General features: G+C 40.3%; 5 protein-coding genes across 5 annotated transcripts; 1 reads left to right on the top strand and 4 right to left on the bottom strand.

The window, feature by feature from the left end:
• Positions 1-2078: 2078 nt before the first annotated feature.
• On the bottom strand, positions 2079-2378 carry GLE2_1 (RNA export factor gle2; the record flags this gene model as incomplete). Its single annotated transcript, XM_064822435.1, has 1 exon — positions 2079-2378. One exon carries the CDS (start codon positions 2376-2378, stop codon positions 2079-2081), a length of 300 nt encoding a protein of 99 aa, XP_064679035.1.
• An 867-nt stretch (positions 2379-3245) lies between these two features.
• Positions 3246-4664, bottom strand: ATC70_003068 (uncharacterized protein; the record flags this gene model as incomplete). Its single annotated transcript, XM_064822436.1, has 1 exon — positions 3246-4664. The coding sequence occupies one exon, from the start codon at positions 4662-4664 to the stop codon at positions 3246-3248; it is 1419 nt and encodes a 472-aa protein (XP_064679036.1).
• Positions 4665-5545: 881 nt separating this feature from the next.
• ATC70_003069 (Arrestin_C domain-containing protein) lies at positions 5546-6070 on the top strand (the record flags this gene model as incomplete). The annotated part of the gene is made up of 1 exon (XM_064822437.1): positions 5546-6070. The coding sequence occupies one exon, from the start codon at positions 5546-5548 to the stop codon at positions 6068-6070; it is 525 nt and encodes a 174-aa protein (XP_064679037.1).
• A 4488-nt stretch (positions 6071-10558) lies between these two features.
• On the bottom strand, positions 10559-12143 carry ATC70_003070 (uncharacterized protein; the record flags this gene model as incomplete). The annotated part of the gene is made up of 5 exons (XM_064822438.1): positions 10559-11250; positions 11302-11374; positions 11431-11800; positions 11868-11904; positions 11957-12143. The coding sequence occupies 5 exons, from the start codon at positions 12141-12143 to the stop codon at positions 10559-10561; spliced, it is 1359 nt and encodes a 452-aa protein (XP_064679038.1).
• A 266-nt stretch (positions 12144-12409) lies between these two features.
• ZRC1 (Zinc resistance conferring protein) lies at positions 12410-14271 on the bottom strand (the record flags this gene model as incomplete). Its single annotated transcript, XM_064822439.1, has 2 exons — positions 12410-13936; positions 13996-14271. The coding sequence occupies 2 exons, from the start codon at positions 14269-14271 to the stop codon at positions 12410-12412; spliced, it is 1803 nt and encodes a 600-aa protein (XP_064679039.1).
• Between the last annotated feature and the right edge of the window lie 121 nt (positions 14272-14392).

Below are 14392 nucleotides of genomic sequence, written 5' to 3' on the forward strand. Positions count from 1 at the left end.
ATAAACGAGGGTTTAAATTGTATTTATTTAGTTGTAGTTCTTTTATTACAATATTATATTAGGATAAATGTCAGATCAACATGGAATCTACTAGTTATAACTCTTCACCGTTTAGGTCTCTGAGCCAATCAAATCGCTTGAAAACTCCGCTGACCTAAAAAAAAATTTGCGAGGGTTTCCCCCTGTTTTGATGTGAGGCAAAATTTTAAGCGCCGCTATAATAACAATATAGCCGCTGCTATCATCAAACTTCCCTCAGGTGCTAGAGCATGCCTTACTTACACCACCTAGCTTTAGATTCTGGCATTGAGACCCTCAATCATCACTAAAGTAAGTAGCGATAACCAAGTGGAGGCAGCCTATCTACCTCCTAGCCTCGGATAAGGTCTTGTTGAGCTTCAGGGATAGGCACATCCACACAACGTAAAAAAGGTATGCTTCAAAAGAAACAAATAATAATAAAGGAAAGAAGAAAAGAACATACTACTATAGGAGTATAGTAGTACGTAGGCCAAAAAAAGGGATACTCACACAAAGTGGGTCAAAGAAAAGTATAACAAATACAACATCAGAAACGTTCAGAGCATCTCGTTGTTGTCGCAACAAAAACGCATACATGAGCAACATGCATAGGAATAATAGTCGTATGTAAAGCAACACAAACACGCACAACTGCAAAAGCAACAGTGGTATTATAACTTTGCAATAGAACATAATGACTGATAATGTTGTTTCATATGAATCCACAGAGGCAACACAACCAACAAAAGAAAAAGAAAACGCAACAAAACAAACATCATGATAAAATGCATTATCACGAGAAAGGAAGCAGTAATACAAACATTCAAAGAGGTTTTATATCATTGCGACCAGAGGAAAGAAGATACTTACCACTTACCACCATAGACAGACCAGAAGAGTATAGGCAGCCACCAGAGATAGACCAGAAAACAAGCATGCACCAAAGACAGTAGACCAGGAAAGACCATATTAGCAACAGCAACACCAGTAGCAACAATACCAGTAGCAACACCATTAAGCAACACCATATAAGCAACACCAGTAGCAACAACACCAGTAGCAACATCACCTGCACTATAGAAAAAACCAACGAACGAGCGACAGCAGAGACCAGGCAAAGACCAAAGAAGCAACCGCCAGAGATAGGGACTAAAGAAGCAACTACCAGACGTAATAAACAGAAGCAAACAGCAGAGGTAGCAGAGAGGTAACGGCAGCAGCACCCACATCAAACAGGCAAGAAATCACCAAAAGCTAATAAACAAATTCAATTAATGTTAATTCTATGCCTTCCAGTGCTCGTTATCGAACCGTGCCTAATATATTCCACTTCAAAGAAGCAGTATCAAGTTCTTCCAACGGTACATGACAGTGTTATCAGCAGTTAGGGTATTATTATCAATCGAACGGTTTCCAAAACAGCCATGGTTTGATACTAAACGCGTTTTGCAAAAGGAAAAAAAAACGGGCGTATGGAAAAATGAGAGGGCGTTCTATCCGACGTCACGGCCAGTAGATTTGGCCTCAGTCTTCTGCCACAGTAGCTGTCGCTGCGGCGCCCAAATTTGGATTCGTGCATTTGTCATTTTTGTGTTCCAGTTTGACTTGATCTGACATCCTTCAAACGTTTTTGCTAAATTTGACTATGAAAATTGTCGTTGTTATACTTTACTTTCTAATACATCTATAAAGTGTCAATGAAGGCGCATCGAATGATGCTGGCTCCATTCAGCTTCCACACCAACAATAATGAGCAATTTGCAAAAAATATGAAAACAGGTTTTCTGTGGATATGTCAAAATCTAGCATATACAAGTCTCATAGAAAGAGTTTCCAGCGTTGCATTCCATCTTTACAGTCAATTTGATCTGATATGTATCATAAGAAAAGTCTTCATTTTCGAGGTGAAAACCGCGATCGTTTGATTTTCAAGAATTTTTTTTTGGATGTTGCTTATTTAATAGTAGGTATACAAATATAATAACATAAAATGATGGACAAGTGTATGTAACAAAGTGAATTGCCATATATAATATCTAATTAAGCTATTACTTATATTAATGCTTGAGATCTGACAATCTCATCGCTTCGGCACAAACCTTGGTGGTGACATAGTTGGTATCAAAAGGCATTCCTTCGAATGTATGTAGGAGGTGGAATCTCCATATCATACGAATGGTGGCAGCAAACAGGTCGAAGATTGTAATCTTGATGTCGAGATTGTAGATGAAGTATGTCTTCAGGTTCAAATTGACTATAGATTGGTATACTTGTTGTGGATTGGCAACTTTGGGATATCCCAAGAATTGTTCAGAGATGTTGGACCAAATGTCGTTTTTGTGGGGGCAGCTAACCATGAGATGTTTGATATCTTCAGTATCATTGCAGAGGGTACATTTGTCATCTTCAACGTTCCTCAGGTGTCGAACGAAAAGAGCTGATTTACTTGGGCATTACTTATGGATCATTCTATACCAGACATTTCTCACAGAGTGGTGCATGTTTTGATGATAGAAGTGTTTCCACTGGACTTTGCTGATGGTATAATTGAACTTTCGTCCAGCATCAAGGTTGTGTATGTCCAGCATAGTTGATCTCAAGTCTTTGTTCGCCATTCGAAGCATTGGGCGGTCTTGGTAATTAAGCATAGCAATGAAAGGCTGTAGATCTAGATGAGCCTCCATGTTTCTTGTATCTGCGAAGGATTTCAATTTGATGTTTCCACAAAGAAGGCCTCTTTCTATCTGGTTCCTGATGTTTGGTCGCTTGCATTCACTTCTTGACTTTAGCTGCAGAGTACTTGTTTCCTAATCGATGTGGAAGAAGTCGTGAACTTTGCTCTCCCTGATCGAGTCTCTGCTTGTATATCCCATAGCTACTTCCTCATTGCCAAAATCTAGAATTTCCAGCACTGGCAATAACAAGAGTGTCATGACATTTGGTTTGACAGACCAATCTAGTGAGAGTGGAGAGTGCTTCATACAAGTATCTATTGCCGCGAACATCATGTAATAAGGGTGAAAGCCTCTTAACTGGTTCTTGTATCTAGCCGTTTGGAACAGTATAGGGATTATGTGCGATGATGGTGAGTCGTGCGACATCTTCAAATAATCCACTAGTAGCCTATAAGTGATACCAGATATGTTGTTGCTGCTTTCTGTCAGCAAAGCGTTCAGATATCTGAATTGCAGAACATTTTGTTGCGCCATTATATCAATCAGTTCTTAACCGCCTTGATACCTTGGTAGGAAGAGAGAATTGCCCTTTAGAGGTGGATACAGGCCAGACATTACAAACTGATAAATGATTGAGGTTATATTTTTGAGTGTGTTTTTGGGCAGGGAAACGATCCGAATGACATGCCATAGTTTGGACAATATCATAGTGTTGACAATATTCGCTCTGCCGTACAGTGAGATTTGTCGTGCTGCAAACCTTTCAATAGCAGTAGTAATATCACCCAGAAGTTTAGCAATGTATACGTCTCTTTCTTGACTGCAGAACCAAATTGGATAACCTAGGTATTTTATAAATCCTGTAGACATAGAATCATACCATTTGATTTTGAGATTATTTGTTGCATGATCTTGAATTAGGCCACCAGTTTGGCTTGTCATTCTTCCACCATGAAGAGGGAAGGCTACGGACTTGTCGTAGTTGATCTTGGAGCTCGGGGTCTTGTTGTAAGATTCCAATCTTTCTTCCAGATCAAGAAGTTCAGCCCGAGATTTAACGAATGTCAGGACATCATCCGCATGTGCGAGTACTTTCAATGGAGGAGGAGCCACCCAACTGTTTGCTCTCTTGCTTATAGGCTTGGCGTGTTGGAGACTATACCCCGAGATAGTTGTACTTTTGGTCACAGATAGCTGAAATGGTTCAATAGTCAAGTTGAACAGCATTGGTGATATACTGTCTCCTTGTCTGATGCCCCGTCTTTGCTCGATAGGATCTGTTAAAAAGCCATTGACATTCACGTAAATTGAGTTGTCGAAGAATAACTTGCAGATGCATTGGACAAACTGTTTTGAAAAACCAAACTTCACTAGGACCTTGGATAGATAATACTGGGGATTCACCCTATCATACGCTTTGGCGTTGTCCAGCAAAATCCCAGCATATTCGACAAATTCTCCAGAGTTGTTCCATCTTGCTTCACGTGCATTGTCTACAATCACTTTCAATGACATCCCATGGTCTCCAATGTATCTACCTCTCAGAAAGCCACTTTGGTGGAGGCCTATAAGGTCACTTGCTACCTCTATGACTTGTGAGTAAAGTAGTCTGGTAAAAACTTTGCAATCAGAGGCTATTAGGGTTATTGGACGGTAGTTGCAAAGGTCAGTCATATCCCCTTTCTTTGGTAGCAGCACAATACATGATTCCTGCCAGGATTTTGGAAATTTGCCTAGTGATAAAGCATCGTTGAACACTTGCAGAATAATCGCTTCACAGCTTGGGTTGATAACTAGAAGGTGCAATATTTCGTAACATATACCATCCAGGCCCGGACTACTACCATTTGGCGTTCTTTGAGATCCTTGAATGATATCTTCGTAAGGTATGTCTTCAATGATGTCCTGTGAGTCCTCAGCTGGAATTGTTTTGTCGATTGTGTGGAATACATCCACTATGATCTGCATTCCGACAGTTCATCCAGTTACCAGATTTAGATATAAGCTGTATGTACGCTGGATTAGATGTACGATATCGATTTATACTATAAGAAGATATGGACTTCAGATACGCTAGTACTATAAGATTCATACTATAAGATATAGGCTGTAGATGGCATAACGGATATGGATGGCGCTATAGACTTATACTTGTATTCCGACATTGACTACGTATGTTTACCATATCTGGATAAGCACCAAGATTAATGCAATATGAGCTTGTTGCTTCAGATGTGCACTTTATGATCCACGCTATAAGACACATGCTTATATCCGTGATACTAGCTACAGATACTTTATGTACTACAGACTTGTACTATATATAAGACATGCTATAGACATGCATACGATATGCTATAGACATGCCATATATCCAAATACATGCTAAAGATGTATGCTTAGCGATATACACTCAGATATGTACTATTAATATAGACTAAGAAGACTGTACCTATCGGATACATGCTACTAGATCGATATTAATTATCCTTATAGAAAGGATAGATCAGGGTACTTCGGATGAGAGTCTAATTATTCATCCAGACAGAGCTAAATCATGATAAGCTTGCTGGAGTTGTCTTTTAGCATGATTAGACATTAGTTGATCTGAGTTGACTTATTTGTTAATCTAATTAATAGAACTTTTATCCATTGTTATAGTATATAAGAAGGATCATCTACCTGGCCAGTAGAGAGACTTCAGTTTACTTTACACCTGTCAGTTTGATAATAAAATATACCTTTATCAAGTTGACTTTACTGTTTTTTTTATCCTTTTTTTTCCCGTGAATTTTAGTCTATCAAGCCTCAAATTCCACAATTCCAAAGGATTGGGAATTAGAACACGTATGGTTGGCAAGAACCATAAGGTCATTGAAATCAACTTCCCAAGCCAGGAAGATTGCGAGGAGGCTCTGAACAAGGAACTCGTCTTACAAGGGAAGATAATCAAGGTGAACAAGGCTTTGGACAAAAATGCCAACGTCCTCAGAGTAGGTGTCTCTGAGCTTCCTTACAAAACTGAAGAAGTTTTGAAGCCTTTGATGGTGAAGACTTTCCAAAAATATGGGGACATTCTCAATCTTGGTCTTAGCTATACCAAGGATGGTGATTGGTTTACTGGTCGCGGTTTTGTCACTCTAAATAGGGACAAATTAAAGAGTTATGCAGCTGAACTTACCCCTCAGATCCAGTTTGGAGATTTCAAGGAGAAGCTACATTTGGTTTGGAGTAACATGAACCCAATTTGTCAAGACTGTCACACTGATGATCATATCAAAGCAGATTGTCCTCGAACAAAGAGGAAAGCATGTTTCCGATGCGGAAGCTGGGAACGTCTCATCGCCGGGTGTCCATTAGCCTTATGGTGTTAAGCACAAAGAATAAAAGGATTATTATTTGTAGCTTATAAAAAATGTTCGATATTATAAAAACAAGAAAAGACTTATTTGAATAAGATCAGACACAAAAACTAAATATTTATTGATGAAGACAAGAGTTATTCTATTTATACTAAGCTCTGAATGCCAAAGTAGCAATTTATCTTGTACAACGCTTATCACATCTGGCGAACCTCAGCATTTAGGTAGCTGAGATGCACTTCAATTATCATAGCATGTCCATGTTGTTGCACAACACAGACATATCTACCCATCAAAAATACCTTAATCTTTATAGACAGTTGTAGCCCTTCTGATACAACACGGGTGGTTTATGAGCTTTCACGTAGCACATTTTCGTTAACTGCTTCAAGGCTTCTACAATTATCCAGTATTCAGGATTATTAAGGCTTTATTGCTTTGGCATTTTCAAATAACTATAAACACATTCGAGATTTACATTAGTTTTAACCCTCATTCATTCTTGAAATAACATGATAAATATATTCAGTTTTAATTATATTTCTTCTCTCTATATTATTCTTAACGCATTTTTTTCTCGCTAAATTTGGCTGTACGAACATGCTACTTTCAAAGCTCTGATGTAAATAGTCTAAGATTTGATTGTGGATGGTGGCGTAAATCTTATGACAAAAGGTACTTTTATACATGTGAAATCGTTGATATGAAGCAAACGTTAGCAACCCATTACATTGAGACATGTTGGAAAATACTGATAAACAACGCATGCTTGGCGGCGGGACATCTGTTATTAAGTCCTCTTGGTCCTTGAAGTAGTATTGCATTATTGTACTTGTATATATGGGTTTCCTCCAACCACGTAATATCAAGTTTAAAGAACACTCACTCACATGCCACAGTTTAATGCATGTTAGATCAATTGATTGCACCTTATTTTATAGTTTTAAACAAAGGACGACATAAATTGGATCTATTTGATACTCTTTTTATTACAAATACACAATTATAATACATGACAGATCAATAGGAAATCAACTAGTTGTAGCCCATCGTTGTTTCAATCCCTGAGCCAATCAGATTGCTTGAAAACTCCACTGACCTAAAAAAAATTTGCGAGGGTTTCCCCCTGTTTTGATGTGAGGCAAAAATTTAGAATCCAATATATTTAGCAATATAGCCGTTACTATCATCAAACTTCCCTCAGGTGCTAGAGCATGCCTTACTTACACCACCTAGCTCTAAATTCTGACATTGAGACCCTCAATCATCACTAAAGTAAGTAGTGATAACCAAGTGAAGGCAGCGTATCTACCTTCTAGCCTCGGATAAAGTCTTGTTGAGCTTCAGGGATAGGCACATCCACACAACGTAAGAAAAAGGTATGCTTCAAAGAAACATAATAATAAAAAAAGAAAGAAGAAAAGAACATACTGCTATAGGAGTATAGTAATACGTAGGCAAAAGAGGGATACTCACACAAAGTGAGTCAAAGAAAAGTATAACAAATACAACATCAGAAATGTTCAGAACATCTCGTTGTTGTTGCAACAAAAATGCATACATGAGCAACATGCATAGGAATAATAGTCGGATGTAAAGCAATACAACCAACAAACGAAGAGGAAAAACGCAACAAAAAAGTAAACGCCATGAATGCAGTAACATAATGAGAAAGGAAGCAATAATACAAACGTTCAAAGAAGTTTTATATCATTGCGGCCAGAAGAAAGAAGATACTTACCACTTACCATCACCGTAGATAGACCAGAAGATATGCAACCACCGGATATAGACCAGACAATGAGCTTGCACCAAACACAGTAGACCAGGAAAGACCGTAATAGCAGCAGCAGCAGCAACACCAGTACCGTAGACAAACCAAAGAACAAGCGATACCAGCAGAGACCAGACAAAGGCCAAAGAAGCAATCACCAGACATGATAAACCAAAGAAGCAGGCAGCAGAAATGGCAGAGAAGTAACGGCAGCAGCACTCAAACATGCAAGAAATTATTAAAACCTAATAAACAAACTGAATTAATGTTACTTCTATGCCTTCCAGTGCTCGTTATCGAACCGTGCCTAATATATTCCACTTCAAAGAAGCAGTGTCAAGTTTTTCCAACAGTACAAGACAGAGTTGTCGGAAGCTAGAGTGTTATTATTAATCAAACGTTGTCCAAAACCACCATAGCTTGATACTAAAACGCGTTTTGCAAAAAGGGTAAAAAACGGAGGCATGGAGGAATGAGAGGGCACCCTATCCGACGTCATGGCCAGTAAATTTAGTCTCAGCCTTGTACCATAGCAGTAGTAATTGCGGCAATTTAATTTGAAATTGTGCAGTGGTATTTTCGTGTTCAAACTTGACTTGATCTCACATCCTTTAAAGGTTTTTGCTTAATTTGACCATGAAAACTGTCGTTGTCACATCCAACTCTCTAATACATTTCTAGAGGACTAAAGAAGCCGCATCGAATGGTGCTGATTACTTTCAGCTTTCACACCAAAAATAATGAGCAACTTTCAAAGATATAAAAACAGGTTTTCTGTGAATATGTCAAAATTTTGCATATGAAAGTCTCATAGAAAGAGTTTCCAATGTTGTATTTCATCTGTACGAACAATTTGGTCTAATATGTATTATAAGAAAAGTCTTCACTTTTGCCGTGAAAAACGCGATGGTTTGATTTTCAAAAATTTTCCCTTGCTAATACTCATAGAAAAAACGATGATTTTCATGAATTTGCAATGACCCAAAAAAAAATTGAGATAAAGCATCAAGAAGTAAAGCGTGGCCAAGAAGAGACGTTTGGCCCTATTCCGAACGTTCACAACGCTCAGTAGCATGAGCTATTCGTGCTTCAAAATCGCTAGATTTGAACAGAATCTGACCTAAAAATAAAGTGTAGTAGCTTGTGTTGCCAAAAGAGCAAGTAAATCACAGCTCTGTTTAATGACCCAGATGTTCTGCATTTCGCAAATCTTAATTTCCAAGTGATTTTGGTAACCATCCTAGTGGGTTTGGTTGATTAAATCTCTCATTTGCTCTTTGACAATCATTTAGTCGACAGTTTTTTTCTTCAAAAGTCCCTCAACTACGAGACCTAAATCAAGGTGACCTCATCAGCACTATCTCATTTAATCTTGCATTTGAGCCGCTGCTCAGAAAGATTCTCCACAATCCTGAACCACCCGGCTCCCGGTTTCCCCCCTGGTTAGGAGGTTTTCTGAGTACTCATCTCTTCTATAGCTCTAACACTCCACCAAATTATCCTCTACAACCACTAGACCACGCCATCAGTCTGCTTTTTTACCGGACGCCAACCAACCATTTGTAAATAACACGAGAGTTCTTGGTCACTGTTAGTTAAAGAAATGGAGGATAGACTTCCAAAATATTTCTCATCCACAATCATCAGTGCGTCTACTAGTTTAGATATCCCTCTGAACTCGTCTTTCATGACCTAAAAATCTCAGCGCACCTTATGACCAGTTGCCAGCCTCCATCGCATACACTTTCGATCCAACAGCGGGCCACTGCCTTTGTCCCTAAACTTCTCGAGAGATCTCCTCCACTCCAAAACTTGCCAAAAAGTTCTTGAAGCTCGTCAGGCAAGATCACATCAAGCTCGTAATTTTCTCTGTCCTTATGATTATTTATAAAAGGTTCGCAGACTTGGGCCGTTTTCCTTTCTTGCCAGTTGAGAATAGCCGCATATTAAATGCCTCGCCGTTTGCCCAAGCTATTTTCTCCTCGTTGTCATCTACATCCCATGTTCACAAGCACCGTCTTTCCACTAAATCATACCGGAAACTTTGCTCGCTGATAAAACCAAGACCACCTGTCTCTATATGCACAACAAACTCTGACAATCACCATTTAATTATCTAAACAAGCTAGCAACCCAAGTATTATAGTAGCACATTATTGAAAAGTGTAAACCCTTGTTTTTCTACCTATAATATAGACGTTATGCCGTAATTAAACAAATAAAAAAGTTGCATTGGCTGTTAAATAATGATTAGGTCTGCCCCCATTATTGTTCTTCAATTTATTAATACAATCAGACATTATCATTGTTGACCTGCTCCATGATAATCGAGTACCTCGGCAAGAAGTAACATGAGTTGAACTATTCTTGTACCAGATTAACATTAATTTATAAGAGTTGAACTTGTTGACAAAACCCTTTCCGTCTTCTTTGGACAGCGATGATTTACAACGGCCATCCTGGCTGCTCTACATATCATACTATAAAGTAGGAGTAGTCTTATTGTTTGCGTTTCGGATGCAACAAAATGATAGGAACCAACTTTTTAAAAGAAGCAGCAGTGACAGTGATGATATCGATTGCAAATCTAAAAAGGAACATGGGAGCATACCATCCAGAAGCATCAAAAATCAATTTTCGAATCGTTATTCATCTTTCCAAAGAACAGCTGGTGCGACTTTAATTAAGGCTGTAATATTGAGACAAAAAGAGACTGTCTATAGTACTTATGCTCCAACAGAGCCATCTTGCTTGAGTTTATCTACCTTTTCCTTTGAATAGCCCAAGACTTCAGTCAAAATTTCATTTGTATGAGCACCTAAAAGAGGAGGAGCCAGACGAATGCTCGTTTCAGCTTCACTGAACTTTACAGGAGGACCGACCATCTTGATTGTGCCTGCTCGCTCATGCTCAACTTCGTGCACCAAGCCTCTTGCTACGATTTGAGGGTGTTGGAATGTCTGTTCAATGTTGTTGATGGGAGCAAAAGGGAAGCCAGCTCCTGTAAGCTTCTCCAGCCAGTAAGATGTATCTTCCTGCTCTAAACGATCCTCCAGCAAACGAATCAATTCCTTGCGATGCTTGACACGATCCGAATTACGCTTGTATTTAGGATCTTCCAAAAGATGTTCAAGGCCCATACGATGACACAGCTTGGCAAATTGACCATCATTACCAGCACCAATCATGACAAATGAGTTTTTGGTAGGAAGTACTTGATAAGGTACAATGGAGGGATGAGATGTGCCCATGCGCTTGGCTTCTTGTCCGCCGATCAGATAGTTGGAAGCAATGTTGGCTAATGATGCTACTTGAGATTCGATCAAAGAGCAGTCGATATGTTGCCCTTTGCCAGTAGTTCCACGCTGGATCAACGCTGCCAAGATGGCACTGTGGGCATATAAGCCAGTTGTGAGATCTAATGTAAACTGTTAGAGATCGAGCCTGAAATGGACACAGTCTGGCTTACCTGTGATAGCAACACCTACTTTGACAGGAGTGCCCTCGGGCTCACCGGTAATGTGCATTAAACCAGCTTCAGCCTAGTATCATCCAGCCAGATCAGTACCTCTCTTTGCCTGGTTGTATCATAACTTACCTCAATAATAACATCGTAACCAGGTCTATTTGCATAAGGGCCTGTTTGTCCGTAACCGGTAATGGATGCATATATCAACTTGGGATTGATTTTGCTCAGCTCTTTATATCCCAAACCCATCTTCTCAAGCTTTCCTGGCAAGTAATTCTCGACGAGAATATCACTCTCCTTTACCAGATCATGAATCAGTTGACGTCCGCCTTCTGATTTCATATTGACAGTGACAGATTTCTTGTTGCGATTGACACATAAAAAGTAAGCGGATTCACCGTGAGATAAATCTGAGGCGTCCTTATTGTCTGCGAATGGTGGGCCCCAAGCTCGAGTATCATCGCCACCATTGGGGTTCTCTACCTTGACTACATCAGCACTACATTGAGCGAAAGTTGAATGAGGATATTTGTCTCAGTGTATCCAAACGGCTGTATATACATTACCCTAAATCACCCAACATCATAGTGCAGTATGGACCAGCTATGCAATGTCATTAGTCGACCTGCTCGGTATCTTTGATTCAGATATATACCCAATACTCTTGTCAAGTCTAAAACCCGGATCCCTTCTAACGGGGCACGACCGGTTGACTTAGAAGGCTGATTAAAGTCCCTGAATTGAATGGTGCAGGAACTGAATGTGCGTTGAACTAGCAAGTTCTTGACAGGTCTTGATCTCGAAAAAAATCGGCCGGTGTGGAGAATGGATGTAGCAGACATGATGGATACACTAAAGAAAGCGTGAAAGAGAGGAAAGTAGAGAACAAACACATCAAGTTACAGTTTCATATTTAAGTCTTATGAGATTATCGGAACCCCACGATCAATTGTTAGGTCGAGAAACGCATGAAACTTTTCCCGTTTCAAAAGGTATATTCTATTTGTCATTTAGTGTAACAATCTCATTGCTTAAAGCAGACCCTGAGAATTTGCATACATTGTTGCCTTTAAAGTAGTTATGACAGTAGTAGAGTTTATTTCATCATCTAATCCAAGCAGATCAGCACAAGCTGTGATTCCGTCAGGACCAAAAGGGCCCTTTCATGCACAACTTGTGCTCCCATAATATCCACATCATGTCCCTGCGTCAAATCCACCAGCGTTTGCACTTCTTCCAAGCGCTTGTCGTCATGATGGTAGTATAGATAGGCGTTTCGGCTGCTTTCAATGATAGAGGCAAAGTGCAAATCAGCGTCGTGGTGAATGAATCGAGCATCGCGCTTGGATGCTTGAACGAACGCAAATGCGTCCAATGTAGCTGTATGTTCGATTTGAATCTTATCCTCCACCTCGGTCAGGGTAAACACGAGCCCGTCTACATCCATTTGAAGGCAAACAGAAGGAAGCTTGTGTGCTGCTTCATATGAACTGCAAATCCAGCGAGAGGTGCCAGAGTTGAACTCGTCTACCACGTTGCCACAGCGGTCATACACGCCAAACACAACCGGTTCACCAGCATCATCGACATCTTCATCCATATCCGTTGCTGCTGGATGCTGAGCTGCTTGCACAAAAGAGTGATTAGGGACCAAGGATGAGGAAGTATTCTCAGATGTTAGTTTGGCTAATCTATCTTTGATTTCTGACAAGTGTTGGTCAGAGAGTGTTTCCAAGACACCATCATCCTTGTCAAACAATTGCGGCCAACGCGTGTTTTCATCCACCTTGGTCATGCAAAGTGTCAGCATATTGTCTTCTAGTGTCCAAAGAGACTCGTCAGGCTGTATTGTGCTCCATAACTTGCGGAATGGGTAAGAAATCGAGCTGTTCTGGATTAGCAGACTCACATGATCCACCACGAATTTACAGCTGATGGCTGATTTAGGCGTGTTCTCTGGCAGCTTGAATTGCACAGTGATGTCAGCACCCTCTTGACTCCATTGATAGGCATCATGCTTGGGCAGATTCTCTACAATGTCCATTGGCGTTGTTGTTCCGTCCTCAGCACTACCATCGTCGTCTCTGTGCTGCAGTAACTTGATCTTGTTGTAGCGTACTTCGCTGCCAAAAATGCAATTGCCAGAGGGCGTGATAGCGCAGTAGACAGGCACTTCTGGTCCAGTTTGAATGTGCAATGTTTTGAGCAGCAATACAAATGATCCATCATCTAGCCTCTCGGTGGTGTCGGTAGGAATGTCTAGTTCTAGTGTGGCAATATTGAATTCGGTGGTCTTTGATGCTGTGCGACTGTATACGACGAGTACTATTTTGGTTTTGATTTGACGAGCTGCTAGTAGCATGCATGGCACGGGTGAGATGCCTTCATTTCCTACGCCCAAGTAACATACTGATGCGAGTGAAGTTCCCAGCATCTTTCCGCCCTTTTCCTCCATTCCAATCAATTCAATGTCGCCTACGCCGTTGGATGCCAGCAGTAATTCGCGGCTGACTGATACAGCTGAAGGCAGTTGGGGCTCGATTGGCACAGTGCTGTCGAGGTTCACAAATGCTGGAACACCTCCCAAAGGCTTGATCAGCTGTGTGATTAAATACGTCTCTAGGCTTCTGGTCAACTACGCAGAGTATGATCATCAATATATCCATGCGTGTGCCAATCTGAATGCTTTCCTACCTTGTCATAGACAATCATGTGCAAGTTGAACTCCTGGTCAATGCAGAATGACGAGCCTCTATGTTGGTCTAGAGGATGGCCATAGATCAAATTGCTGTATCTAATCCTTGCTTGAAGGTCGCGGAAACCAAGTCTTTGATCGTTCGTGGGTTCGTACACTTGAATGCCTTCAAGTGGAACTCGGATGAGGTTGGTTGCTTCTTGAAACGGACGCAGTTTGTAGCCTTCAAACTTGAGATTGAGCTTGTCTGCGTTTGGCGTGAATCTTGTATTCATGTTGTTGATACAGATAAAAAGATAGTGTTGACATGGCGTCGTTTTCCCTTTTACCTCTCCGCCTTGTCTCACCATGAACGCGTTGCTTCAAAATGTGCAATGATGATGGTTTTCCTCCTCT

This window comes from Mucor velutinosus (genome assembly GCF_035048745.1).
Source record: "Mucor velutinosus strain NIH1002 chromosome Unknown tig00000165, whole genome shotgun sequence".
Taxonomy (NCBI): Eukaryota; Fungi; Mucoromycota; class Mucoromycetes; order Mucorales; family Mucoraceae; genus Mucor; species Mucor velutinosus.